The sequence below is a fragment of the Prunus persica genome, chromosome G4 (assembly GCF_000346465.2).
Source record: "Prunus persica cultivar Lovell chromosome G4, Prunus_persica_NCBIv2, whole genome shotgun sequence".
Lineage (NCBI taxonomy): Eukaryota > Viridiplantae > Streptophyta > Magnoliopsida > Rosales > Rosaceae > Prunus > Prunus persica.
Genome location: NC_034012.1, coordinates 783,096 through 810,483, shown reverse-complemented (window position 1 = coordinate 810,483; position 27,388 = coordinate 783,096). Strand labels below are relative to the sequence as shown.

The 27,388-nt window shown below is 38.2% G+C and overlaps 7 protein-coding genes across 7 annotated transcripts; 3 read left to right on the top strand and 4 right to left on the bottom strand.

The window, feature by feature from the left end:
- Positions 4,635-5,600, bottom strand: LOC18780812 (stigma-specific STIG1-like protein 1). The gene has a single exon (XM_007213907.2). The coding sequence runs from the start codon at positions 5,373-5,375 to the stop codon at positions 4,920-4,922; it is 456 nt and encodes a 151-aa protein (XP_007213969.2). The 5' UTR covers positions 5,376-5,600; the 3' UTR covers positions 4,635-4,919.
- Positions 8,104-8,967, bottom strand: LOC18780795 (stigma-specific STIG1-like protein 3). The gene has a single exon (XM_007214019.2). The coding sequence runs from the start codon at positions 8,655-8,657 to the stop codon at positions 8,193-8,195; it is 465 nt and encodes a 154-aa protein (XP_007214081.2). The 5' UTR covers positions 8,658-8,967; the 3' UTR covers positions 8,104-8,192.
- On the top strand, positions 9,280-10,924 carry LOC18778697 (cytochrome b561 and DOMON domain-containing protein At4g17280). The gene is made up of 3 exons (XM_007214002.2): positions 9,280-9,674; positions 9,772-10,026; positions 10,244-10,924. The coding sequence occupies exons 1-3, from the start codon at positions 9,408-9,410 to the stop codon at positions 10,523-10,525; spliced, it is 804 nt and encodes a 267-aa protein (XP_007214064.1). The 5' UTR covers positions 9,280-9,407; the 3' UTR covers positions 10,526-10,924.
- Positions 10,991-13,096, top strand: LOC18779702 (proline synthase co-transcribed bacterial homolog protein). The gene is made up of 7 exons (XM_007211853.2): positions 10,991-11,303; positions 11,412-11,478; positions 11,604-11,650; positions 11,995-12,082; positions 12,304-12,437; positions 12,530-12,628; positions 12,875-13,096. The coding sequence occupies exons 1-7, from the start codon at positions 11,079-11,081 to the stop codon at positions 12,953-12,955; spliced, it is 741 nt and encodes a 246-aa protein (XP_007211915.1). The 5' UTR covers positions 10,991-11,078; the 3' UTR covers positions 12,956-13,096.
- On the top strand, positions 13,234-15,815 carry LOC18780898 (pentatricopeptide repeat-containing protein At4g04370). The gene has a single exon (XM_007212890.2). It carries the CDS (start codon positions 13,410-13,412, stop codon positions 15,663-15,665), a length of 2,256 nt encoding a protein of 751 aa, XP_007212952.2. The 5' UTR covers positions 13,234-13,409; the 3' UTR covers positions 15,666-15,815.
- LOC18780430 lies at positions 15,901-19,910 on the bottom strand. The gene is made up of 11 exons (XM_007214105.2): positions 19,318-19,910; positions 18,937-19,220; positions 18,724-18,840; positions 18,199-18,299; positions 17,966-18,037; positions 17,715-17,796; positions 17,283-17,363; positions 17,090-17,131; positions 16,928-16,987; positions 16,606-16,752; positions 15,901-16,521 (listed from the first exon to the last, which is right to left on the bottom strand). The coding sequence occupies exons 2-11, from the start codon at positions 19,210-19,212 to the stop codon at positions 16,342-16,344; spliced, it is 1,158 nt and encodes a 385-aa protein (XP_007214167.2). The 5' UTR covers positions 19,213-19,220; positions 19,318-19,910; the 3' UTR covers positions 15,901-16,341.
- LOC18781380 (leucine--tRNA ligase, chloroplastic/mitochondrial) lies at positions 20,351-26,875 on the bottom strand. The gene is made up of 20 exons (XM_007213624.2): positions 26,421-26,875; positions 26,063-26,207; positions 25,914-25,970; positions 25,356-25,475; positions 25,167-25,271; positions 24,823-25,046; positions 24,632-24,698; positions 24,396-24,550; positions 23,931-24,195; positions 23,628-23,822; positions 23,357-23,436; positions 23,183-23,245; positions 22,953-23,034; positions 22,633-22,710; positions 22,463-22,561; positions 22,143-22,315; positions 21,791-21,968; positions 21,327-21,404; positions 21,102-21,233; positions 20,351-20,949 (listed from the first exon to the last, which is right to left on the bottom strand). The coding sequence occupies exons 1-20, from the start codon at positions 26,810-26,812 to the stop codon at positions 20,707-20,709; spliced, it is 2,931 nt and encodes a 976-aa protein (XP_007213686.1). The 5' UTR covers positions 26,813-26,875; the 3' UTR covers positions 20,351-20,706.

The following is a 27,388-nucleotide window of genomic DNA, read 5'->3' as shown; positions in this document are numbered from 1 at the left end:
GGTAATTTCGTTCAGACTAGATGGAGAAGAGGTAATTTTCGTTCAGACTAGATCTGTTAATTTGGTCTACCAGAGAAGAGGTAATTTCATTCATGTTGTAAACCACATAAACGGTCTCGACTTCTTGAATGAGTTTTTACAGTTCAACTTGTATGTAATAGTACAAATACGAGGTCATTTGGCATTGGCATCAGTTCGTTTCCATGTTTTGGCTGTTAAAGATTTTTATCTTAAGTTTTGCATAACAATATATTAGATATCTCTTGGCCCCTCTACCCATTATCATGTAGTTTTAAATTATATGATTGAATGTTATCATGATCACAAAATATGTTATTTACACATATTCCACAAATAGGAGTGCGACGTGTAGAGAGTATTTTTTTCACATCGGGGAATATATAGTCCGTCAAATTATGATGATCATCAATACCTAGCCCTTCGTTGCAAAAATTGAAGCCTTAGTCTTACCCCATTTCAAGTATAGATAATTTTTCATCCATAATTATTTTGAGCAAGACATTGTCAAAAACATATATCTTAATTAGTCTCCAAAACAAATACATAAAACATTATTCCTTATTGCAATAATAATATATATAGCTGAATCTGCGATATTCCTTATTGTTATTGATGAGGAGAAGTTCCCTTGCGTTGCGTCATTATGAATTTCTAAGCATAGCTGCACATCCCAAACGCACATGAACCGCCTTTCTTGCAATGGTTGTCGCAGCCTCCACAGTGTGTCTTGTCAGACATTGGGTTCACAAGATGACCTTTGCAACATATCTGTGCGTGATGGCTTTTCACCCCACACTTTCCACAGTTGAGTTTGTCTGTCTTCAAATCAACACATTTGTTGTGGCAGCAATGTGCATGCGTGGCTTTACACACCTTAGGGTTTTTGTCGCATGTCGCAGCCATGGCCCAATGAGAAGCAAGAAAGCGGCTTCTTCCCCTAAGAGAAGTTTTTTCTTGTCCTTGTGCGGCCATAACTGGGAGGTCGTCAAAGGTTTCATTTGTAACATTATTGTTGTCTTCCTCGACGACATCGTTGAAGAATGATTCTTCGAATTCGTATGATGCTGCTGAGAGAGTATGGACAGCTGATAGAGCAACCAGAAACGCTAGCACAAAGAAAAACTTGAGCGATTTCATTTTGGTCTAACTGATTTGAATTAATTTGGTCGGTCGTGTATGTATCGAAGAAAAGGAATGAACTAGAATGTGTAAAGATTGGATAGATGGAGAAGCATGCAGGGCTTGAAGAAGTATATGTAGAGAGGCGTGAGGGCTGACAGAGGTGATCTTATTATGCTTGCTTGGTCTAATTCAAAGGGCCGTACAAAACGTTAATTTATCAGTAAACAAACTTATGCTTCCGAAGAATATATTACGTATTCTAGAAATTAGGTGAATAAGAACAAAGAAATTAAAGCCTGCACAAATTATATAGGAAGATTCCTGGGCTCGTTTCCTAATTGTAATCGGGCTCGCTTGTCAGTATAATTAAAATTACTTACTGTTGTCCCAACTTTTAATATCAATTCAGTATCATTTTGACCAACTTTTAATATGAATATATATATTTGGCGGATGCTGTTTTCCTTTACAACTAATAACTATAGCTAGCTACACTTGTCGCATTGTTCGATTTTATCTGGGACGCCAATATAGACATGAGTCATCACCATATAAATTACAATTAAGATGCCAAAATGCCTTGCAACTAAATGCCTTATACGTACAGTACGTACCAAACTGAAATGTATTATATAATAAAATAAATGTATAGTAAATACTCCATACCACTACACTAATGGGTCATTTGCAAGTTCTCCACTCTATATATGCCAAACAAAGCTCAGTAAAAATTTATTAAAAAAGAAAAAGAAAAAAGAACTCTAAAGGAACGGCTCCAAGAACGCTTCCTCCTTTTTTCTCTCTTCTCTAACCCCTTCTTATTCTCGAGCGAGCCTCTCTCTACAACTGTTTGATTCCATAGTAAGTGTCTTATCTAAAGCCCTTAAATGAGGCTCTATCTCTTAACCGTTGAATCAAATTAGTTCATTGTTATGATACAACTAAAAAAGAAATTCATCCAAATTTCTACCATCTATATGCGCTAGTTGGAAGAACAAAAAATAAAAAGGAAGAGGTTAAAATATCCTTGTGATATATTATATCTGAAAAGTAAATAATAAGAACTTTTTTAATTAAGGGATGATAATATTGATGATTCCTTACAATAAACAATTAATTGGCTAAGCCCATCGAATGGTGACGGTTAGCTAGCCCTTATTCCTTGCATTTGCACACACACACACACACACGTACACTAATTCATAGCCTTATAAATTATTTTCATGTATATAGGATATAGGGTTTAGCAGTGATCTATCTGGTGCGTCATGATAATTAGTGTTCATGCATAGCTGCACATCCCAAACGCACATGAAGTGCCTTTCTTGCACGTGTTGTTGCAGCTGCCGCAGTTTTCATTGTCCGAGTTCGGATTCACACACTTACCTTCGCAGCAAATCTCTGCGTAATTGCATTTCCTCCCACACTTGCCGCAGTTTGCTGTGTCTGTGTTTCTGTCCACACATTTCTTGTTGCAGCAATCCGGCCCTGCGCTGCCATACACCTGACAAAGCTTAGGGTTTTTGTCGCAAGTTATGGCAGGCGGCCGGGAGGCAAGGAAGCGGCTTCTTAGAGAAGTGCTTTTTCCAAGCTGGTTTTGGTTTCGTCCATTGCATTGTTTTCCTCGCTGAAGAAGGATTCTTCTTCGTCTGGTATTGCAGAGAGAGTAGTGATGGCTGAAGCTATTAGTATGGCAAGCATTAGAAAAACCATGAAGCCTTTCATGATGTTTGTTTGGAGTGTATAAAAACACAGAGAGAGAGAGAGAGAGAGAGACCGAGAGAGATTTCTAAAGATGCTTAGAAGATTTTGGGATGGAGAAGCATGTAGGCTCGGAAAAGTATAAATAGAGAAGAAGAATGTGAAGGCGGTCTAAAATTCGTATGATATTTTAGGGCGGCTTAGGAGAGATTAGCGGTCGTAAGCTGAGAACATGGGAGTCTCAGTGAATCCCTCATCACTTTGTTGTTAATTTGCTGTTTCGTTTGGAGACTTTTGGCCCCATTGTCAAGCAAAAACTCCACACGTTGTAACACTAGCCGTCGTTTTTTATTTGACGATCGATATAAGCCACGCTTCAACGCACTCGTCGAGGCAAAGAAGTGGCAAATCTCCTCAGGGGTTTCGCAGTTATCACGCTTTTCGCACGCTATGGTTTGTAAGGTGTTTATTCCTCACGAAGAAGAAGACCTGGCAAATTTGACGAAGCCAATCAAATGCACACACGCAAAATCATACCTTGATATTTTCTCCAAAACTGGCCCAAATACGCGATGGTTTGATAATAACAAAATTACCTTTCAACTTAAGATACAATTAAAGAAGAAATTAATCCAAATTCCTCCCATCCATAAGTTGGAAATTCATCCTGTGATATGTGTATCTTACATGCACTGCACCAAATTGGAGCTTATACGACTTGATATTTAGAACACGCTTTTTATTCATGTTGTTAATAATTGATGTTTATGGTATATGACAAAGCACAACTTAAAAAGATAGTAAAGTGTGTCGTTAATAACTGATATTTACTGTATATGAAAACAGTAACTTTTATGTCTTTTAACGGCATAATTGTATATACACCGTGCATGCAAATTATATATATATATATATATAACGGTATGCAACTAAATATGTCGTAAGTTGTACTCATTTTTTTCTTCCCGAAACCCTCTAATATATTTGCAATCGGCTAAAAATATAAGAATTTTTTTATTTATTTTCCTCTTTTATTTTTCATTCAGACTTGAACGTTCTCATCACTTCTCTCTCTCCATCTCTTTCTCTCACAATTTCTGGGTTCTCTCTCACAGTTAATCAAGAACTTCAATTCCTCGTTCGCTAGAAGACTACTATTGCTTGAGCCGTATTGCTTTGAAGCTGAATTCTCTGTGACATTCCAAAGGTGCGATTCCCTAAAGTCCTAACTCCTAATGCTTGATTATGAATTTTCTTATAGTTTAGAATCATGTTCCCTACTGCATTCATGTGGTTAGGAGGCCTCATTGTCTTTAATTCTTGATTTATACCACTTTTCACATTATTTTCGTTTTTTGATTTATTTAAATATTCATCGTTTCAAGCTCGATCTCTGTACGTCTTCGATTCATTGTTCAATTTTCAATTTTCTTTTCATATTTCTAAAATTCTGTTTGATTTGCTCTTTTTTTTAAAAAAAAAAAAATTCCAGTTTTTGATTTCTCAGTGAGATCGAACTAGTTTTTCCCGAATTCTGTATACGTAAGTTTTAGCGAATTTTGCTTCAAAACTGAGGAATCGAATTTCTAATAGTAACGCTTGGGTTTTGTGTAGTGATTGCTTAGGGAATCAATGCCGGAGATATTAAGAAGCTTGAATACGCTGGGATCTACACCTGGAATGGCTTGATGATGCAAACGAAGAAGGTAAAACGAATTTATACTCTAATTTTTTACACTGAGCATGTTAAGGTCCGATTCCAGTGATATATGTATCTTACTTAAGTAACATCAACAAACAAATAAGAACTTTATTTATTTTGAGTAATAATAATTCATTATTCCTTACAATATAAGAAGAGAAAATAATAATAAATTAATAAACAATTAATTGGCTAGCCCTTATTGTTGCACTTACACACACGTACACAAATTCATAGATAGAGCCTAGCTACTATTTTCAGGTAATATAGCTGAGCTTAATAAAACAAATAAAATTATCAAAGTATAGCTGCACAATTAATAATTATATTGCAATATCCTCCTTATCGATCGAGTAGCAGTGATCTGGTGCGTTCATGCATAGCTGCACATCCCATACGCACATGAGCTGCCTTTCTTGCACTTGTTGTTGCAGCTGCCGCAGTTTTTCTTGTCCGACCTCGGATTCACGCACTTACCTTTGCAGCATATCTCTGCGTACTTGCATTTCCTCCCACACTTGCCACAGTTTGCTCTGTCTGTGTTCCTGTCCACACATTTCTTCTTGCAGCAATCTGGCCCTGCGCTGCCCGAAGCCCGACAAACCTTAGGGTATCTGTCGCAAGTCATTGCAGGAGGCCGGGAGGCAAGGAAGCGGCTTCTTCCCCTCAGAGAAGTACTTTTTTCCAACTGGCTTTTGGTTTCGTCATTTGCATCATTATTGTTTTCCTCGTTGAAGAATGATTCTTCTTCGTCAGGTATCGCAGAAAGAGTAGTGATGGCTGAAGCCATTAGCATGGCAAGCATTAGGAAAAGCATGAAGGATTTCATGATATGGTATGTGGTATGTATAAAAGCAGAGAGAGAGAGAGAGAGAGAGAGAGAGAGAGAGAGAGAGAGATTTCAAAAGGTTCGTAGAGGATGGTGAAGCTTTGAATGTTTTGGATGGAGAAGCATGTAGGCTTTGGAGAAGTATATATAGAGAAACGAATGTGAAGGCGGTGAAATTCGTATATGGATGAGTATTGATGTGCTTAATGGATTGGTCTAATTCAAAGGGCTACGAAACTTTTAAGTAAACGAAGTTCGGCTTTCAAAGAAACATACACTCCAAATTAGTTAGGCGAATATGAACTTATGAGGAAGAAGAAGAAACAAAATTAAGTTACTCATAAATCATACTAGTTAGGCAGCTGCAGCTGCTTCTTAAACATGGATCCATAGTATATGTTGGGAATTAGCTACCTCAGCTAAAGCCCAAGCCCGCCTTCTGGTTCCAGGGTCCAAGAAAAACCAAACTGCTGGTCTATTTTCCATATGGAGAAACCGTTACAGAAGCACTTGGACCCTATTTGTTGACTTTCTTCATACTTTTGGAAATCATAAAATTGACCAATATGTATCAACAAGTTCAAGGTGGCACGTGCGCCGCATAGGTTGATTATTCATTGTATCACATGGTATCATGATGTATAACTTGGCACGCACGACAATATTTACGTTAGTTTCTTAATTTTTGTCTTTACTTTCTAAAATCCTTTAATACACTTTTAGGTCATTTCGATGTAATTGAAAAGCCTATTGACATAAGCTGTTCCTTATACATAGAGAAACTAAAGTCGTAGGGGGAAACGACTATGTTGAGTAAAGAGGCAACAACTGGTAACTGGATACTGTGTACCTTCCCTCACCACATGAAAATGTTTAGATGACCACATTCCCTGCTTTGTTGAGCCGCGTTATGGAACTGAGAGCTCCAAGTAAGCTATTTTTAATAAGCAGAACTGGTGATGCAAGATGAATCGGAAGCTAGGTTACGGTCCCTAACTGCGCGTTAACCTAGAACCCACAAATGGTGTTGGTCAATTAAGACAGCAAGAAGGTGGTCATGGAAGTCAAAATCCGCTATACTATTTATTAAATACAAAATTTTGCTTAAAATTGAAAATTCTATATTAAAAAAAACACGTGTATTAGACATGAAACATACGTACGTGCATGAATTGTATGTTGCTTTTAAAAAAAACGTGTATTTTCTAAACTACTCCTATCGAAGGGCTTTTTTAAACAAAAACCTTAAGCTGTACTTGCGATTTTGGTGTTGGCAAAATAGGTGCTGGAGAACACCCAGATAAGTGCAGAACAGTACGAGCTTATGAAGGATCTCATAATACCCCTTGGCAGAGCACCCCAATTCTCAGCTCAGAGTGGTGCCTAATGCAAAGGAACGAAATTCAAGGAAAAAAAAAGTTTTTTTTTTAAATTTAAAAAACCCAGTATAGTCGCACGGCTATACTATTACCTCAGTATAGCCACGCGGCTGTACTATTTAATTATATTATATTTAAAGAATACAGCCACACGGCCACACTATTTTTTTAAAAAAACTGCCGTGTAGCGGCTATACGATTTGAATTATATTATATTCAATAAATATAGCCGCACGGCTATACGATTTAAAAAACTTTTTAAAAAACTGAAGTACAGCCGAGCCGCTATGTTAAATTAAAGCGTATAGCCACACGGCTATACGATTTATTCAAAAATAAAAAATAAAAACACTGATGTATAGCCGCCCGGCTATACTATTTAATTATAATAGTATTTTAAAAGAAACCTAAAATTAACTGAGTAAACCCTATGATCTATGTATACCGTAATATTTAAATCAAAATGTAAAATTAACTATATACACCATATTTAACTACCAAAAATACCCATGGTACACCTTAATATAGACTCTCTCCAAAAAATACCAACAACATTCATTGATCTTCCCACGATCCCTTTTTCTCTATACTTTGATACTCAAGGTTTTTAACTGTACAATCTGGGCAATATTATTTTTGATATATCCTAAATCTAACTAATGATACAAAAACGGTCAACAGAATTCTTTGATATTGATCCTAAATCAAATAATAAGTAATACTAAGTAATGGAATCACTCTTATTAAAATACTCAATTTTGCAGCTTCGGGGTTTTAAATTTTTTTTTCCCATGAAACACAGTATTTCATGTTGTCTGATTTTATTTTTCTCTTTCTGGTTTTTTAAAACAAATTTTTTAATTTTTTAATTTTTTTTTCTGAATCCAATATCTAAAACCAAAAAACAACTTTGATTACCTTCTCAGCCATGTTTTTTTAGTTTTAGTTTTCATCTAGTTGTATTTATCTAGCCGTGTATTATATATGAAAATTCTTTGACCAACTTGGTACTCTGTACCTTCCCTCACACCACATGAAACAGTTTCTACGGCATTGCGACTTAAATTTGCATCAAATTATATCGCCATATATTTAGCAATAATTAAACAATTGAGTCGCACTTTTCAAAGCACTAGCTAGATTGTAGAACAAGTATTACTATACCATTTGTTACTCTTGAATAATATGACATTTGTTTGACATAAATTAAATCAGAACAGCAGTAGTTGAAACGCGTGTATATTTTGCCGGACATTTCCCATTTGATGGAAGATTTCTGATGGGCCGGAAAGACAGAAAAGTAAATATTTGGTACTTTGAAACCATTATAATTGCAATGATTTCACAATAATTCTTCTTTCTCTTCGGTGTTATTTGTAAGCTGTCATAATGTCTGACAGAACAAATATGTATGTATACATGTACGTATAGTGTGAAATCATGCATAATTGCACATCCCAAAAACACAGTACTCTCCCTTCTTGCACTTCTGATTGCACCCACCACAATGCCTCTTGTCAAAAGATGCATTGACGCACTTTCCCCTGCAGCAAATCTCAGTGTACTTGCATCTGTAGCCGCAAAATCCACAGTTGTATCGATCCGTCTTCACGTTAACACATTTCTTCTTGCAGCAGTCTGGCCCTGGACTGTTCCTCAAACGACAAACCCTAGGAAACTTGTTGCAAGTATAATCGGCCTGTTGCACATTCTTCTGATAAAGAAAACGGCTCACTCCTCTTAAAGAAGTAGTTGCTTCTCCTTCGTCTGGTGTTTCAGGCAATGTTGCTTCAGTACTCTGCATTTCCACGTCCTCGTTGTAATCTTCGTCCAAATTTGCAGCTGCAACAATGGCTATCATTGCTAGGAGTGTAACGAAGATGTTCATCAACTTCATGGCCATGAATAAATTATAAATTGATGATATTTTTCTCTCTTTTCCTGTAGGGAAAGGATTTTTTTTTAGGAGAGGAGTGTAGACTTAGTGTAGAGTTTCAATAGGATATGGGATTTTATAGAAATAATTTTGGGGGGGCGGTGGCGGTGTGGAGTGGGGGAAGGAGAGTTGACAATTGGAAACTTGATGTACAGGTTTCGCTTTATTTGCGTGGTTGCAGTGATGGTCTAAATTCATTAGGCTACTTGTAAATTACTCAATATCTTCTCTGAAGAAATCATTTGATTGGCAACAAAGAAAAGTTGGCCTCCTCCAGTGATTCTGTATCCCAATCATATGTCTAAGAAAATATATATACATATAAACAAAGAAAGTTACCCTTTCCCTCACTTTCACATCATTGATAAATTTATGTGATATTTTAACCCCATGATTGAAATTTGAATAGTAAATAAGAAAGGGGGGGACAGGGGAAATAAAGATGGGAATAAAATCTGATTGTCCTACTTCCATTAAAACAAGTCACACATTGATTCCCCAATTTGGTAAGGAAAGCACATATTCTCAACACCCAATTCACTACTTAAGAAAATATTTCAGGCTTCAACATTAATGAGCAACAATTTTGTACCCTGAACATATAAACCTACAATATTTCTACTTCTAGTGTACAAATTTGCTGTTTTCTTTTCTTTTTTGGGTGAAACCTTTGGGTTTATCTCTCTCTCAAAGAATTTTGCTTGAGAGAGAGATATAATGAGTTACCAAAGCCTGATTATCCTGAGTTTAATTTTTCCTCTGCATTCTGTCAAAGCCAAAACTTCAAGCTGCAATTACCAGGGGAACACTAATCAGATGGTTGACTTGCAGAAACAACTTCATGTTTGGGAAACTTACTCCAATGCTGAAGAGATGAAACCCCAAATGCAGGTTGCTTCTATTCAGAACCCTGCAGTGATCACAACACATCTAAGAACATGGAGGGGTCAAAACCCCTCTCGTTTTCAGCATTACCTAAGAAATGTATGTAAGATATATATTTATTAAAAACTTTCTTCTTCTTTTTTGTTGATAATTAGAAGATTAATTAATTAAAGTGTGTAATTAAGTTTAATGACAGACGCATGGGGTTCTGAATATCTTCGGATGGGGAACTTTGTTGCCAATCGGAGCAATAGCCGCTAGGTACTTCAGAAAATTTCCCTTCAAGTGCAGCGAATGGTATTCTGTTCACATAACGTGTCAGAGCGGTGGATACATTGTAGGCACCGTTGGATGGTGTAGTGGCATGTTTCTTGGGAATTCTTCAAAGCAACAAAGCAACAAAACACATCGTGTTCTTGGGATCATTATATTTACTCTCACCACCATTCAAGTAAGTCAAACTCATCCTCTTGGCTCCAAACAGAAAAAAAAAAAAAAAAAAAAAAAAAAAAAAAGTCAAATTCTTGTTTTCGTTTTTTTTTTCTTCATACAAGTGATATTAGGAAATGAGGAATACAACTTAGGACGTCAAGTGCAAGGGTAAATATTGTTTTCATTTTAAGTCATTTGTGTATAATAATTTTTTTTTTTAATGATTGTTCGTTCAGATGCTTGCCATGTTTTGGCGACGTACGGGAGAAAATGGGTTTCCCAAGTACGTGAAGATATGCCATCATCTTCTTGGCTATGCTCTGATTGCTCTAACCATAGCAAACATATTTGAAGGAATAAACAATCGAGCTCATGCTGCAAAGTGGAAATGGACTTATGTTGGAATACTTTGTGTTTTAGGTGTTACTGCTCTAGGATTGGAAATTTTTAAGTGGATTAAGCGTGCAATGATGCGTGAGGCAGTGAAATTGAACAGCAATATGTATACGTCTCCTTGAAAGCCCTACCCATTATCAAATTTTTATTTTTTTTTCCTACAATTGTTTCATTTTTTTCCCTCAATGTGACTAGTGAGGGATACACTAAATTCTCACACCTACAATAAGAATTTGATTTTTGATTTTTGTTTTTGTTATCAATTAAGGTGATGAATTCAAACTTGAGACATGTTCGACTATTGTTGCGTTAATCCTTTACTGGATTTATATATATTTTTTAAAATTAAAAGCAAGGATATCCACCAAAAAAAAAAGAAAAAAAGAAGAAGTAATATTATCAAACCTGGGCCATACATTCTATAGCCCAGGAACCTAGATTTTGGGCTCCTGCCGAAGCCATAAAACTATCTGGTTTGGGCCTTATCAAACAGTCCAAATGTGACGTTTCGTACTGCGGCTGAATACGGCGACGTTTCTAATCCGCACCTTCTGGCGCCCTGGACGGTAATGGCAAACGTGACACTGCACAAAATGCAATGGGATTGTATCGTAAGCCAACAATCTGGAGAAGGCGGAGAGAGAAAACGAAGTCAAAGGAGAGGAGCAACCAGCCATGGCCAGCTCTGCCGCAATCGACGGCGTCGCAGCCGCGGCCCTCCGTTCCGTGATGCAGCGCGTCCAGCTGGCAGCCCAAAAATCGGGACGTGTAGCCCACGAGATCCGAGTGGTGGCGGTGAGCAAGACGAAGCCAGTCTCTGTGCTCCGCCAAGTGTACGACGCCGGCCATCGCTGTTTCGGCGAAAACTACGTCCAAGAACTCGTCGAGAAAGCTCCTCAGGTTGCTTTCTTTCTGCTTCTCTATCTCTCACTTGAATTTCGACCAACTGATTTGTGTCGAAAGAAATGAAAGTGGTTAAATTTTTAGTGATTGGTTTGGGCCCTGCAGCTTCCGGAAGATATTGAGTGGCATTTTATTGGGAATTTGCAGAGCAACAAAGTAAAGCCCCTTCTAAGTATGATTCTTTTTCTTTTTCAAATATGTTTGTTGTGCTTCAGTGTCATATCTTAAGCCTTTGTTAGGCAGCCCATTTGTAGAAAGCAATAAGCTTTTTTGTTTTGTTATTTTCAAATTGTGCAGCTGGTGTACCCAACCTTGCAATGGTAGAGAGTGTGGATGATGAGAAGGTAGACACTTATTCTAGTAACAGCATTTTCCTTGTAAAGTTAGTTTTGGGTGATGGGTATCGAGAAAATCAATGTTATTTTGTAACAATTTTGTAATTCTAGTAAAGATGGTACCTTCTCTTAGTTCCCCTTTGGATTTCTGATGGAAATTGAATTCACTGGTCCTTTGTTGTATACAATATTGCTTTATTTATAATGATTGAGGTAATTCAAGAATAGTGGCCATGGTTAATTATCTGTAATTAGGGAAGCTCATACTTTTCTTATGGATAATCATGTTCAGCTGTTCTTAAACTGAGCAGCTTGGTTGGTTTTCCGTTTACTCCACCTTGTATGTTTTGCAGATTGCAAATCGTCTTGATACTGTAGTTGCTAGCATTGGCAGAAAGCCTTTGAAGGTCTTGCTCCAAGTGAATACCAGTGGAGAAGAATGTAAGTCTACTAGATATGAGCAACCCTTTTCTTAGATACAGTGGGAGATGCTTGCTTGAGGATTATGGTGGTTTCAACTTGCATTGTTATCCGATGAATGTTTTTCATTCATTTTGTTCATTATCAAATGTTAGTCAACAATCCATGGGGCTTCCATAAGTTAGTCATTTATTCTTAATATTTTCTAGATAATATCTGATCTCTGTAAAATACTATTGTAGCAAAATCTGGTGTTGAGCCCTCTGGATGTGTGGAGCTCGCAAAGCATGTCAGTTTGGGCTGTCCAAACCTTGAGTTTTGTGGTCTAATGACAATTGGGATGCTGGATTATACATCTACACCAGAAAACTTTACGGTGATGCTCCAACATACTATGTGTAAATCTTTCTCAAAATTTCAGCCCCTTGGGTTTCTTGGCAAATCTCAAACCAAACTGTTTGTTGTCAGACATTAGCGAACTGCAGAACTGAGGTGTGCAAGGCACTTGGAATACCAGAAGAGCAATGTGAACTTTCAATGGGCATGTCTGCAGACTTCGAGCTAGCTGTAAGGACCAATCTTACGCCATCGTAATCTGTTTCACAATAAGAAGAGGGGAAAGGGGAAGGGGGTGATTGGTTTGGGGTATCTTGGTGCTGGGTTGTTATAACTTATATATGGTCATCTTTTGTGCAACCTTATATGTTAAAGAAAAATTTATTGATCTTAGCACCAGTGAAGTTTTTTCACGAATTTAAAACTTACACATGTATTAAATTGCTCGACTAATGGAGAAATTTGATGGTTTTGCAGATCGAATTGGGCAGCACAAATGTGAGAATTGGATCTACAATATTTGGGGCGAGAGAATATCCAAAGAAACTATCAAATTAGCTGGACAAACTTGATTTATTTTCTTGTAATTTTATGCACTGATTTTGGCGTATTGTAGTCTTCAAACTGTATCTTGTAAATTGAACAGATAAGTGAACTCGAATAAATAATTTACACGAGCATGACTGGAACTTCTGCACACTTGTTAGCTGCAGTATGCCAATTCAATGTTTGGTCCATCAATCTGAATTCTGAACTGAATTTTAGACACCATGATCTGCCCAGTGAACAGAACTGCACGACACTAGTGAGATCATTTACAAAACTCTTTGAAAAGTTTGCTCCAAGTGCGCGAGAATACTTTTTAAACAGATTTTTGAACTTTAGTTAATCTGATATTTATTTTCTATTTTCTATTTAATATTAATAAATATGAAAAATCGTTCTCACTCCTCAGTAATCTTCTTTGTTGGCGACCCCCACCCTCCATTGTCAATAATCAGTAGCATGAGTTATGATGAAGAAGCTAAACGGCTCTTTCTTAAACCCCCTGAGACCACCACCTCAGCCTTCACCAACTGCCACGACCCACACTTTCAACGCCATCATCAACCGCCTCTCATCCCAAGGTTCTCACCAAGAAGTCCTTGTCACATACTCCTCTATGCTCAAAACCAACACCCCTCCGGACACCTATACCTTTCCTAATCTTCTCAAAGCTTGCACCTCCTTAAACCTCTTCCCCTTTGGCCTCTCGTTCCACCAATGTCTTGTCGTTAATGGGTTCTCTTTGGATGCTTACATTGCTTCTTCTTTGATCAACTTCTATGCCAAATTTGGCCATGCCCAAAATGCCCGCAAAGTTTTTGACGCAATGCCTGAGAGAAATGTTGTTCCTTGGACCTCCATTATCGGATGCTATTCGCGTGCCGGAAATGTTGGCATTGCGTTCGATATGTTCTGTGACATGCGGCGTGAAGGAATTCAGCCCAGTCCGGTTACTTTGCTAAGCTTGCTCTCCGGAGTTACGGAGCTTACTTATTTGCAGTGTTTGCATGGTTGTGCAGTACTATATGGCTTTGAGTCTGATATTACTTTACTGAATTCCATATTGAATGTGTATGGTAAGTGTGGAAGAGTTGAAGATGCTAGGGACTTGTTTGAGTATATGGATGGAAGAGACATAGTTTCGTGGAATTCCTTGATTTCAGGCTATTCCCAGACTGGAAATATCAGAGACGTATTTCAGCTTTTGCGTAAGATGAGGGTTGAAGGTATTCTGCCAGATAAACAGACATACGCCTCTGCTGTGTCTGTGGCTGCCACACAGAGTGATCTCAAATTGGGAAAGTCTGTGCACGGGCAGATTTTAAGAACTGGATTTGAATTGGATACCCATGTTGAAACAGCGCTTATAGTTATGTACTTGAAGTGCAGCAACATTGATATTGCCATTCAGATATTTGAAAGGACTGCAAATAAGGATGTGGTTCTGTGGACGGCCGTGATCTCAGGGCTTGTGCAAAATCATTCTGCAGACAGGGCACTAAACGTTTTCGGTCAGATGCTACAATCAAGAACAGAGCCATCTAGTGCTACCATAGCTAGTGCTCTTGCAGCTTGTGCGCAACTGGGTTCTCTTGATCTGGGAACCTCAATTCACGGTTATGTGTTGAGGCAAGGAATGAGACTGGATATCCCTGCCCAAAACTCCCTTGTTAGCATGTATGCAAAGTGTGCACGTTTGGGGCAAAGTCGTGCCGTTTTTGAAAGGATAGGCAAAAGAGATTTGGTTTCTTGGAATGCTATAGTTGCTGGATATGCACAAAACGGTCATATACACGAGGCTCTGGTTCTTTTCTCTGAGATGAGGGCAACCCTTCAGAAGCCCGATTCATTAACCGTGGTCTCCCTCCTCCAAGCTTGTGCTTCTCTTGGGGCACTTCATCAAGGAAAGTGGATTCACAACTTTACCATGAGAAGTTGCCTCAGACCATGCATCTTGATAGACACAGCTCTGGTTGACATGTACTCGAAATGTGGTGACTTGGACAGAGCTCACAAGTGCTTTGTTGAGATGTCAAACCAGGATCTGGTCTCATGGAGCACAATTATTTCTGGTTATGGCTGCCATGGAAAAGCAGAGACTGCATTGAGGATGTATTCAGAGTTTCTGCACACTGGAATGAAACCAAATCATGTCATTTTCCTCTCAATTCTTTCTGCTTGCAGCCACAATGGGCTTGTCAATACAGGTTTGAGCATATACCAGTCAATGACTGAAGATTTTGGCATTGCACCGAGCTTGGAACACCGTGCTTGTGTTGTCGATCTTCTCAGCCGAGCTGGAAGGGTTGAAGAGGCCTATGACTTCTACAAGAGGTTGTTTCAAGAGCCTGCAGTTGATGTCTTGGGCATACTTCTCGATGCTTGTCGAACCAAGGGCAATGAGGAACTGGGGAACATTATCGCAGAAGAAATTTTCACGCTGAGACCTGTGGATGCTGGAAACTACGTGCAACTGGCACATAGCTATGCTTCAATGAACAGATGGGATGGCGTTGGTGATGCATGGACCCAAATGAGGTCTCTTGGCTTGAAAAAACTCCCTGGCTGGAGTTTCATTGAATTGCATGGGACTGTCACTACATTCTTTACGGATCACAATACAAATCCTCAATATGACGATATGGTGTCAATATTGAAAATGTTGAGCTGGGAAATGAGTAAATCGAGTATTGACTCTATAAACCAGACAGTTGATTGCTAAATTTTGGGAAGACCTCTCTTCAATCCTTACTGCAGTATTAGTGAGAGAATTCTAAACTTGCACGCACATTATTTGTAGACCATAGAGTATTGGTCTGTCCGTGTAACAATCTACACCTAATGATACACTAGGAAATGAGCCACTTTCAGCTTAGGCAGGGGCGCAAGGGGGTCAAATTTTGCACAGATGTTTCGAAATTGTAAGAAGACAACGACAAACGAAAAATACAAAGATAATCTTAAAACCGGCCCAAGTAAATGATGCAATCTTTTCAAGCAGACCAAAAATGTCTGAAGTTACAAGTTATTCAACTCGCCTGGAGGGGTACAAAGAGAATATTTTAATTGTTATATGCGTCTCGAGCTCCGTCGTGAGAAGACCAGATGATGACGTTCCAATTTCAACATTATATAGAACGCAGCAAGTCTGACTGGAAGAAGCATATACTATTGGATATTTCCTATCTTCTCTGTGATAACTGACGACTCATCATCTTTGAAAAATGTTGAACAGCTGCATCTCTACAACCTTTATAGTGTCTTTAGTATCAAATCTATCGTGTGAGTGTGAGTATAATATATCTGTAAACCTCTGGTGGGCTTCTTACTCGCTCAAATTATAGTTTCAGTGTCGGCTAACAGTTAGTGAGCAGCGGCAAGAACTCTCAAGTATAGGATCATGGTGGTGGATCTAATAATGAAGAGGTATCAAATTGACCAACCACTCCCTCGCTAAGAAGGCGCATGGCAGCCCCCTGGGAGAATTTCCTTGCGAATAAAAAACAGGGAACATATGTCGAATTTACACGACACCACTCTGTCCGGTATTCTGTCTCATAGTATACATGGTTGATCTCCTGTCAAAATAGGCTGGCACAAGTCAAAACAATGAAACAGGAAGGAAAACAAGCCAAGAAAATAAAAAATAATAATAATAACACCTTTATTTCCTTTATTTTGTGAGGGGCTGCATTCGCGTGGGTGAAAGTCATAGGATGCCAGCCTTTACTCTCTGTTTTAGTTGCAGAGTTGTTCCACAGTGTATAGGTTAATGTCCTTCGCTCAAGTTCGTCTTCACGCTCACTCATCTAACAAAGAAATTCATAGAACAGGTAAAAACAAGGATCCCAATCAGAAACTCTCGAACTAGTGATAACTAATTCATAAAAAGCCATTGCAACAGAGCGGTCAATTATAATAAATAAATAAAAAATAACAAAGGGGGAGAAATACAAAACAACAACAAAAATTAAAAAATCTTACCGTAAGCAGTGTCTGCACATAGTGTTCATCTGGGATACAGTTGTGTTGCTTCTGAAGTTTCTGCATTTCGAATTTAAGCCAAATCAGAACCTATTATCACTCATTTGGACAAGAAAAACTAAACACTTTTAGACGCTATGCTCTGAGCCTATGCACACTTACAATGTTCAGCTTCCCCTTTCTGGCATCCAGAGGTGGGCGACGCTGCAAAGTAAGAAGCAGTGAAGTTACTTGCTATAGACAAATTAAGGGGATGTAGTTCTATTATCAATGACTCTTCAGAGAATAGAAAGAAATTTTGAAATATGTTACAAAACACAGAAAAACTCAAGACATACAATGATTGATTATGTACCTTGCAAAATTTCCTGAAAGCTGGTAGTACAACTTCATCATCCACAAGGACTTCAGCATGGCTTCGAACCAAAGCAATCCACTGAGATTCCCCAATCAAATTCAAGTCAGAGCATAATCATGCATACATATTACATAGTATTACCATCCCTACCAACCACAGATGCAGAGGAATAATCATAACGATGGCGACAGTAATGATAATATCTAAGCAAGTGAACCAGTGTTAAAGACTACAGACTTGACTTAACAAACAAGAATGTTGGATCTGTAACCCCAAAAGAGGAAGTTGTGGCCTTTGAATGTCCTTCAGAGAATTCAAATAAATGATTTTTTTTTTTATACAAAACGTTTAAAATATATTTTTCTTTTGTTTTACAAGTAAGGCAAGGTTTAGTGCAAATAAAGATAAAAGCAGTCAATAGATTATCACCTGGGATCCTTTTCGCCATTTTTGTTTTGGTATGTTAGGTGACATTTTCGGGTTGTAGCGGCCCTCCTTTACATCAAGAAAGCTACAAAATAAACAAACTGCATAAATAACTTACTCAGAAACATTCAGAATGCCTTTTCAATTCATATCCATTCAATAACTTACTAAAAATAGAATTGAAAATTTCCTAACTGGTATATCTACAAATTATCCATGATTGGCACCTCAAAATTGAAATCCCCTGCATCTACCTGTCCACAAAGCTCCTTGGAGAAGCCATCAAATAGTTGTATATGTAGCTGAAGTTGTACAAAGGAACACAACTGCAGTACAAAAAGTAATAAACTTAGGTAAGTAGCACACCATTAATACTCCTATTCTTCAGAAGAAAACACTTTCATACTATAACCTACTTTCTTTTCGGTAATCATCCTATAAAATAGTGCTTATACACTCATTAATATTAGACAGTAAGAATATTAACCTGTCAGAGAGGAGTACAAATCGTTGATTCGCTGGATCCTCAAGAGCTGTTGCGAACAACAACCTCTCTGCTTCGATCATACTTGATTCTCCCCAACCCACCTGCAATATATGACCACCAGTTTGCATTCTATGTAAGTAGGGAATAATACCATATGGACAACAACACGTGATATTGAAGCAAATAATTCCTTTGAACTCAATTTGGATCATTCCCCTTACAAACTTTTTCTCAAAATATTTCCACTATAGAATGTTATAATTCATAAGACAACAATCACCACATACCAACTCTTTAAACTGCCTTAATCTTCTTCTTAAGTTCCCTTCAGCAAACATTCAGCAAACAGGGAATATAAAGAACTTAAGGGAAAAATGCAGACTCTGATATAGGCATTCATAGGGTGCTAGAATGACATTACTAAAAAAAATAACGGAAGTTTCTGAATTTTTGAATACTTTTCTGTTTCATTTTTTTTTTCTTTCGTTTTCTTAGCAACCAATCATAAGCTAAATGAATAACTACCTGAATGCTATTCGTCAATTGGCGGCCGTAAAAGAAATGTGATCTCGTCGTCGACTCGTCGAACGAAAAACCAGGCGCCGAGTGAATATAAATCGAAAAATTCGGCATGTCAGCACTCTGCCAAAATTACAGGAATTCTCCTTCACTTTCCCGAGAAAGTCCCAGAAAATAGAAATGGAAAACGATAAATTTATAAAAGTTAAGAGACTAAACCTCGAAGAAGCTGCCCCAAAGAAAATCGAGGGGGAGGCTACGGCGGGCGAGAAAAAGGAAGGCAATCTTGGGAGGGCCGCTAAAGTTGTTGCCATGGCGAGAAACTCGAGATCTTGCGATAGATAATGAAGAAGGAGAGGAGTAGAGGTCAGGTTGCGAGTGAAGCTTGAAGAAGGCTAAGACGCAGAGAGTGATCGAGAGGATGACCACCAGCTGCCAGCTGAACCTGAGTACGTGGCGCGCCGGGATTGGTGGTGACTTCTTCGTCATCATCATCTTCTTTCCTTGAATTAATTGAAAAATACGTGAACTTTATCAGAATGAACAGAAGTCATGAACTCAAAAATTGAAAATCAAAACTCCGAGAAGGAGAGAGAGTACATTGAAGGTTAGATTTTGAAGGAGGAAGAAGGAGGAGCATTTGAAACGGGAGGGGGGAGAGAGAGAGAGAGAGAGAGAGAGAGGACTGTGAGAACTTGGAGGTTTCTTTCTTTTGTGGAGGTCGGAGAGAAAGAGAGGGTGGACTGACAGACTAGGCAGGGACTCTAGAGAAAGACAAACTTGGTCGTCGTTTGTTTCCGTTTTCGTGGGCTCTCTTCTGTTGTAGTTTGAAATTTGCGGGCCGTGATCTGGGCCGTGCCAGGTGGTAGTCAGTCGTCTCAGGGAGGGAGGGTGGGTCCCACGAGAGAGGGGACGCTAATGGACTCTCCTTGAATTAAACGGCACCGCCTCTATTTTTTTTTTTTTGGTTACAAAAACGGCCCTGCCTTTGCTTTGCCACATGGTGTGATAACGTTTTTCTTCTATTTTTTTTCCTCTTCTTTTCCTTTTCGTTTTTATGGAAGTTGACAAGGGAGGAGGAGATGAAATTGGTCACCATGAATGGAGTATGTTGAAGAATTTTCTTTTTTTCTTAGACTCAACCAACCACGAAACCGTTTTAAAAATGAGAAGGGTTCTCATGATTTTTTTTAATTATTAATTATGGATATTTTATTAAAACATCGAAAAGAAAATTATTAACGGCAATGAAAGATTCGAGCTCTGAATTTGTTTAAATATCGAAAAGAAAAGTACAACTAGAACTGCTAATAGACCCAAGTTTATTAAATTGCATATGAGGGTTGCTGCATAGTATTATCTTTTAGAGCATCCAATAAATTCACACAAAGAAACCTTTCAAAATGTCAGGATGAAGATTTGAAACCCCATTGTTTTGCCAGTACTTGTTCCAAAGGTTTACATCATGTTCAAAATAAAATTGACCATTGCTTTGCCAGTACTTGTTGCCTCAAGCTCAACCACCACATATTCAACTTGCATTCGATTTTATCGTCACGACTAATCAATCAGATGGGTGGGGAGAAGTCCGAGTCAAAAACTCAAAAGCTTGTTGGTTTGTTCACCGTTGAGCTACTAAATCGTGACAGAATCAAACTATATTTATGAATTATTATAAATCACCAGCTTTACATTACAAGAACATCATCAATGTATATACAATATTGAAGAAAATGATCCCCAATATACCATTCTCATACCAATACAAGTGGCATACAGAGAGGTGTAGACTTTGAAACCAGACCCACCCCTTTTTCTGATCATAACTGTGGTTTGCGGGTTACTCTTCTTCTGTCTCCATGATTGGCATATAATTCTTCCGCTTACTTGCATGATTTTCATTGGTAAGCAAGGCAAATAAAGTCGGAGCTGTTTCTTTATGGAGTCATCAGACCAGACCTCATCAATGCCAAAATGGGAATGAAGGGATTATCGGACTGTCGCCTTGACGTTTTGAAGGTCCAGGATAACATTCAGGATCTTTCCAGGGACAAAAATCCTCTTTTTAATCACCTTCCCATTCAGATATTTGGAGAGTTTCTCATCTTTTGATGCCAGTTGGAAAGCATTCTCCTCTGAACAGGTCTCTTCAACCTGGATTGTACCCCTTGTCTTGCCATTGATCTGAACAGGTAGGACAATAGTAGATTCCTTCAAAAACGCAGGATCCGCCTGCTCATAGGAAGAAATCAAGAAGTGGTCACCATCTACCAATCAGCGTTCCTCAAATTTGGAAACAAGAAAGAGAATGCTTTCCTTAGTTATCATTATGGTTATGACACCATAGTACTCAGTGATGATATGTTAGAGAGAGGAATTCACACCTTAGGAAAAGGCTCATATGCCAATGATTTGGAGTGTCCCAAGCGAAACCAAAGTTCCTCAGCCATATGAGGTGCATACGGTGATAGCAACAAAACAAATGCTTCAATAATCAATCTTGGATGTTTTTTCCACTGAAAGATAAATGAAACAATTACTCAGTTAATGTGTCATGCTTAACAATCTCCAAAAGATGATACGTATGTGTTTCAAATGGCTTCAAGGACCTTATAAGCCACATTAAGGAACTCCATCATTGCGGATATTCCAGTGTTGAATCTTGTCGCTTCTATTTCCTCTGTTACCTGCAATTGTGGGGGGAAATGAAAAGAAACGAAGAAGAATTCATTGGTTAAAAGGTGCACACTTTAAACTGACATAAAGGTGCACAATTTAAACTGACATAAAGGTGCATGCTTCTGATTTTTGGACACAGTCATTCTAACGTAAGTTTTCGTGATTCATTCTGTTCATCTATTATGTGTTTCAAACGATGACCACTATCCATGTCAGATTATGACATCAAGAACACATGGTGGCTTATGAAGTCTTCAAACTGCAGTTCAACTTAACAAATTCTCAAGTAAAGAAACAAGTTGCCTTCTAACAACACAACTTATAGAAACAGACAAGTAAGGAAAAAATAGGGAATATAACTTATAGAAGACAGTCCCAGAATTTGAGATCTGACCTTCGCAATGCATTTATGGAGAGAACGAAGTTGCTCCAAAGTAGGATCCTCATCAGTTACTAATGTTCCATCCTTGAATGTACCATCTGATAATGGTGAACCAACAATTAGCCTCCAGGTTCTTCCCAAAAATCGATGGACACCTTCAATACCACTCGTATTCCAGGTTTTTGAATCTCTAGAAGCAAAATTTAGTAACAAGAAAGATTATTTAATAATAGAGTAAATCTTTTGTCAAAATAATTTAATTCCTTAGAAATGCAAAGATATCGCTAGACAGTGTGGACACAGTAGTGGAAAGATAGGCCAAACAGAACAGTTAATAAGATAAAATTGCAATAAAAAAAACTACCTAAGTGGCCCCATGAACATTTCATATAAACGTAGAGAATCTGCCCCGTATTCAGAAACAACATCATCAGGATTGACTACATTTCCCCTGCTTTTACTCATTTTATGAGAACGTGCAATCAGACGAACGTTTGGATTGTCTTTCATTACGAAAGAATCCCCAGATTTCATGACCTACAGAAGGAAAAATTATGTCAAGAGAAAATAAAAAGCAGAAGAGGAATACGGAATACCAAACTAAAGGTTCTTTCTTCCATTAACCCTATCAAAACAGAACCAATATAGAAGAAAAAACTATCCAGAGGGATCCAAGAAGCATACCTTTTCCTCTGGTATTAGTTCTTGATGATATTCAACTGATGTTCCAGAGTCTGCAGAGATAAAATTCCCATCAGAGTCCTTGTAAGCAATATATTGAACCTGCAGAGCAAAGTATTAGAAACATGTGTTGGCAAAAATTACTCTTCAGTATACAAAACAACTTTTCTTACTTCGCCAAGAATAATTCCCTGGTTTATGACACACTTGAATGGTTCTTTGGTGGACACAATGCCAATGTCATACAGAACCTGAAATAAAAATGTCCAAAGAATTAGTTAAAAAACATGAGAATGAATATTGGACAACGAATCCAGTCAAGCGTTCTTTTTTCTTCTCTTTTTACTACCCTTTGCATTATTAATTTTAGGTAGTCCTTGGGCATAATGACAATAGATGTAACTATTGCACAAAAATGTGCAATTTCATATTGATGAATCCTACCTACTTGTATTTCTCAAAATGAACACCACGACAGATTTAAGTCACAGACCTTGTGCCAGAACCTTGAATAAAGTAAATGGAGAACAGCATGTTCAGCACCGCCAACATACACATCAACTGGGCTCCAATACCTGCAGATCAAGAGGAGTTTTATAAAACATGAATAAAAGGTTCAATTCACATAATATCAAAACTGTAATCACTATCTGTTTTTATTTTCATTTTAATGAAGAAAATAGAATGCGAAATGAAGCATGCACAGAGAAAGACTTTACTTACATTTCTTTTGTCTTCGCCACCACTTCTTTTGAATTTTTTGGGTCCATAAATCTCAAATAGTACCTGACATGGTCAAAAAAAGGTATAGCATCTAAAACCTAAAACAAACTTTCCAACATTTCATATCTGCCTTAACTAACAAAAATCAACTATTGAAGGTATTGAACAGATTACCAGCAAGAACCAGCCCACTGGGGCATGGTGCTTGTCTCTCGTCGAGCAGGTTTTCCAGTTAAAGGGTCCTTGGTTTTGACCTGAAAATAAGTTTCAATGGTGTACATATATAAATACAGAGGGCAACAAAATCATCTGGAACACTAGCGAGAAAAAGTTAAGCAGTTCACCAAAGACTAATAAAACCACAAATCTAAAGTTCCATGAACTCATCCACAAACAGACTAAACAGTAGACAAAACAAAGAAAGGACAGAAGAGGGAAAACATACCCAAGAAACTGATTTTGATAGTGGTGGTTCTCCCGTTCCAGTGGGAGAAAAATCATCCAGTTCTGGTAGGGTAAGGGGCAGTTCAGTTTCAAGTAGGGGAACAGTCTCACCATTATCATCCAAAAAAAATACTGGGATAGGTTCCCCCCAATAACGTTGCCGAGCAAAAAGCCAATCCCTCAACTTATAGTTCACCTGAAAAAGACAAGTTTGAGGGAAAGAACAGATCATATCATATGCATAGAGCAAGTGGGCATACTCCAAATTTCTAATTACATAAGCTTCCATGCTCTGAAAAATCACCTTTTTCTTCCCATTTGCAGTTTTATCAGCCCATTCAATGACTTTAGAAGCAGCTTCTTTGCTGGATAAGCCATTAATGTCCAGCCCCACAGTTGAATTTGAAGAATTTACAACAGTACCTTCACCTGAATAGGCCTTTCCAGAACCACTGAGATTTTTATCATCCGGCATCACAACCCAACGAATTGGGATGTCAAATTTTGATGCAAACTCTAAGTCACGAGTGTCGTGTGCGGGTACAGCCATAATTGCCCCCGTTCCATAACTGCATAAAGAACAAACTCATATGTTAAGTTATATTGCAATTTAATGAAACATATTTGCATAACAGGAGCAATAATCAACACACACAATTCCCATTTTACACATCATACCAAGGTAGATGTCACAACTCCAGCATGCATGAATCATCCAAATGAAAAATACTGGTAAAGAATGTAGGAAATGAGCATAAGCCAAACAAACCTCCCCAGGACATAGTCCGCAACCCATATAGGGATAGCTTCACCACTAACTGGATTTTTAGCATAGCAACCACTGAAGACCCCGGTTTTTTCCTTCTGAAGCTCAGTCCTCTCCAGGTCACTCTTTCTTGAAGCAAGATCTGTGTACTCCTCCACCTGTCCTGAATATTGTTGGCCCTCTAATTACCCATCATAAGAAACCTTTGAGAAAACTGGGGATGAAACAATTGAACGTACACTTTTTCTCTGGGCTGTTGATACTAACGATGACAACAAGGGATGCTCCGGTGCCACAACTAAATAGCTGGAAGCAAACAGCCAAAAACACTAATATAAATTCAGGGAGGCTCTGTCAAAGATTCTCTGTACAAGTGAATCTAACATAATAAATTCACGAACAGTACAGGAACATGGTGTATGATTATTACGTTGCTCCAAAGATGGTGTCAGGTCTGGTAGTATAGATTGTAATCTTTGTGTCTCTTTCCTGTCCATCACTGCTAAGAATAGGAAAATCCATCTCAGCACCTTCTGACCTCCCAATCCAGTTTCTTTGCATTTCTTTTATGCTTTCAGGCCAGTCAAGGTCATCTAAATCTTCAAGTAGATGATCAGCATATGCAGTAATCTTGAGCATCCATTGCTTCATTGGCTGCTCGGCAATAAACAATGACACTGTAAAATTATAAAACCATCCGAAATTTGGAATTAAGCCTAGAAGATTATAACTTAGATGGCTTGTAAAATGAAAGTACATAAAGCTGGTATAAACCTTTCTTATAACTGGATGACCCCCACGCTCGCTCACACCATCTACCACCTCTTCATTTGCCAGTACAGTACCAAGTGCAGGGCACCAATTAACTGGCACTTCAGCCTGAATGCAACAAAAATAGAGTATCCTATCTGTTTTATGGTGAAAACTGATGGAAACTATCTACAGCCAATATCACATTTATACCTGATACGCCAATCCTCTCTTTAATAGCTGAAGAAAGATCCACTGGGTCCATCTATAATATTCTGGTTCCGTTGTAGAAATTTCACGATCCCAGTCATATGAGAATCCCAATGATTTAAGCTGCAAAGCAATTGCAAAATTTCAACAAATAGAAAACAAATAATACAATCCACCAAAACCAAGAGAGCAACAAAGCTATTTTTGAACAGGGATAGCTACCATGACTAAAATTGACAAGCATTTACAACTCTTGAGGAAAGAAGAAATGTACAGGGCCAACCCCCTTTAATTCATCAGCATTAAGTTATCTAATAACCCCTCCTTAATTCATCAGCTTTATGCTATCTAATAACCTGATATACCAGCCTATCAGCCATTAGATTGAAGCAACAAGTTCATTTTAAAATGTAACTTCTAAAGGGGTCTTCCATGGAATCGTGACCATAATGCTCAATGTAGATATATAGCGTTCTGTAGTTTATCTTAAGTCACAATTAACCAAGTTTCTTCATTTACTGACTTGTCACACATCCAGCGAAAGAATGAAAAGTATATGACCTGGGAGCGAAACCGATCAATGTTCTTCAAGGTTGTGATCTTTGGGTGAGTTCCTGTCTGTCAAACACATACAAGGCAACCGAATTAGTAATTTAACTGTTCAAATCCGCTGCAGTTATTCAAATTGTTTTAAGCCGTAGAAAAAGCACCTCGATTGCATATTGCTCTGCTGGCAATCCAAATGCATCCCATCCCATTGGGTGTAATACATTGTAACCCTGCATACGTTTAAGCCTAGCGAGAATGTCTGTGGCGGTATATCCAAGTGGATGGCCAACATGTAACCCAGCTCCACTGCAAAAATCCATAAAAATTAGCATAAAAGTCTCAGACTTTCTGTTCCTACACAACCACAATTGCCATAAGAAGAAAGAAAAAAGAAAGCATTTAACAGTCCAAAATCGATTTAGTAAAACTGGGCCTTCACCTTTTTTACATTCATAATCACCCAGCACTCTAAATAAATTAAATAAAGAAAAGCAGAGGTTTTGTGAGAAATAGAGAGACCTGGGATAAGGGAACATATCAAGGACATAGTATTTGGGCTTGGAGGTATCAATTTCATCGGGGGTTCGAAAAGTTTGATTGTCCTCCCAATAACGCTGCCATTTGAGCTCGATTTCGTGGAAAGGGTAGGGCCTCTTCACCGTCACTTGCTGCTTGGGCTTCGGCTCTGCCGCGCCATTGGATTTCTCAGCCACTGAGCTTCTTATCACGCCACTTTTTCTACCAAAGACACTGCTTTTAGAGCCGTTATGGTGCAATCTCAAAGAGAAACTGCTGTTTCTGATTCTCTTGGATTGAATTGGGTGCGAAGGAAATAGAACTGAGCCAAAACGTAAGGGAGGTGGTGGAAGTGCTTGAAGCTGGAGATGTAGTTGCGCGTGACCAGAACTCATTTCGCATTAAGCTGAAATAGAAGGAGAAGAGAACAGTGAGAGTGGCTGAGAACAATGGATGAGATAACGTGCTGCAACTGTTATTGGCGCTCGTTTTGCTTTGTTGGGTTTTCTGGGGGTTTTTGGGCTAGCCCAGTGTAAATTGACTAGAATGGACCACAGCCCACTGTAATTGGGCAAATTGACGGGAGCTGTTGCAATGAAGAGCTTAGAGTAGCGAAATTCTACCGTGAGGGTGTCATATATAGACCTTTTATATGGACTTTCATATTAACCAAATGATTATTTCATTAAACTTAATCACAAGATCATTTCATTAAACTTAAGCGAAATTACTATTCAGATGAATTATGTGGCTAATATGAAGGTCCACATTTATGGTTCATATATAACACTCTCACCATATAACTACTCTCTTAGAGTGAGGGGGTTGTTTGGGATTCATTTAAAATGTTTTAAGTCTAATAATTTTTTTACAATTTTTTTTTTATGGTGGGATTGGACCCCTCAAACAACCCCTTCACTCTAAGCTCCTCATTATAGCATTTTCGCAAATTGACCATGAATGAACCCCAG

Excerpts from the sequence above, each read along its gene's own strand:
- LOC18780795 (XM_007214019.2), bottom strand. The coding sequence starts at position 8,657 with ATGGCCATGAAGTTGATGAACATCTTCGTTACACTCCTAGCAATGATA.
- LOC18780898 (XM_007212890.2), top strand. The coding sequence starts at position 13,410 with ATGATGAAGAAGCTAAACGGCTCTTTCTTAAACCCCCTGAGACCACCA.
- LOC18778697 (XM_007214002.2), top strand. The coding sequence starts at position 9,408 with ATGAGTTACCAAAGCCTGATTATCCTGAGTTTAATTTTTCCTCTGCAT. Across the intron at positions 9,675-9,771 it reads TTCAGCATTACCTAAGAAAT|ACGCATGGGGTTCTGAATAT; the intron begins GTATGTAAGATA and ends GTTTAATGACAG. Across the intron at positions 10,027-10,243 it reads TTACTCTCACCACCATTCAA|ATGCTTGCCATGTTTTGGCG; the intron begins GTAAGTCAAACT and ends TTGTTCGTTCAG.
- LOC18780430 (XM_007214105.2), bottom strand. The coding sequence starts at position 19,212 with ATGATGATGACGAAGAAGTCACCACCAATCCCGGCGCGCCACGTACTC. Across the intron at positions 18,841-18,936 it reads TTTGGGGCAGCTTCTTCGAG|AGTGCTGACATGCCGAATTT; the intron begins GTTTAGTCTCTT and ends TAATTTTGGCAG. Across the intron at positions 17,364-17,714 it reads AATGGCGAAAAGGATCCCAG|TGGATTGCTTTGGTTCGAAG; the intron begins GTGATAATCTAT and ends GGGGAATCTCAG.
- LOC18781380 (XM_007213624.2), bottom strand. The coding sequence starts at position 26,812 with ATGAGTTCTGGTCACGCGCAACTACATCTCCAGCTTCAAGCACTTCCA. Across the intron at positions 26,208-26,420 it reads GATATGTTCCCTTATCCCAG|TGGAGCTGGGTTACATGTTG; the intron begins GTCTCTCTATTT and ends GGATTTTTGCAG. Across the intron at positions 21,969-22,142 it reads ATGTTCATGGGGCCACTTAG|AGATTCAAAAACCTGGAATA; the intron begins GTAGTTTTTTTT and ends TTTTGCTTCTAG.
- LOC18779702 (XM_007211853.2), top strand. The coding sequence starts at position 11,079 with ATGGCCAGCTCTGCCGCAATCGACGGCGTCGCAGCCGCGGCCCTCCGT. Across the intron at positions 11,304-11,411 it reads TCGTCGAGAAAGCTCCTCAG|CTTCCGGAAGATATTGAGTG; the intron begins GTTGCTTTCTTT and ends TGGGCCCTGCAG. Across the intron at positions 12,629-12,874 it reads CTGCAGACTTCGAGCTAGCT|ATCGAATTGGGCAGCACAAA; the intron begins GTAAGGACCAAT and ends ATGGTTTTGCAG.
- LOC18780812 (XM_007213907.2), bottom strand. The coding sequence starts at position 5,375 with ATGAAATCCTTCATGCTTTTCCTAATGCTTGCCATGCTAATGGCTTCA.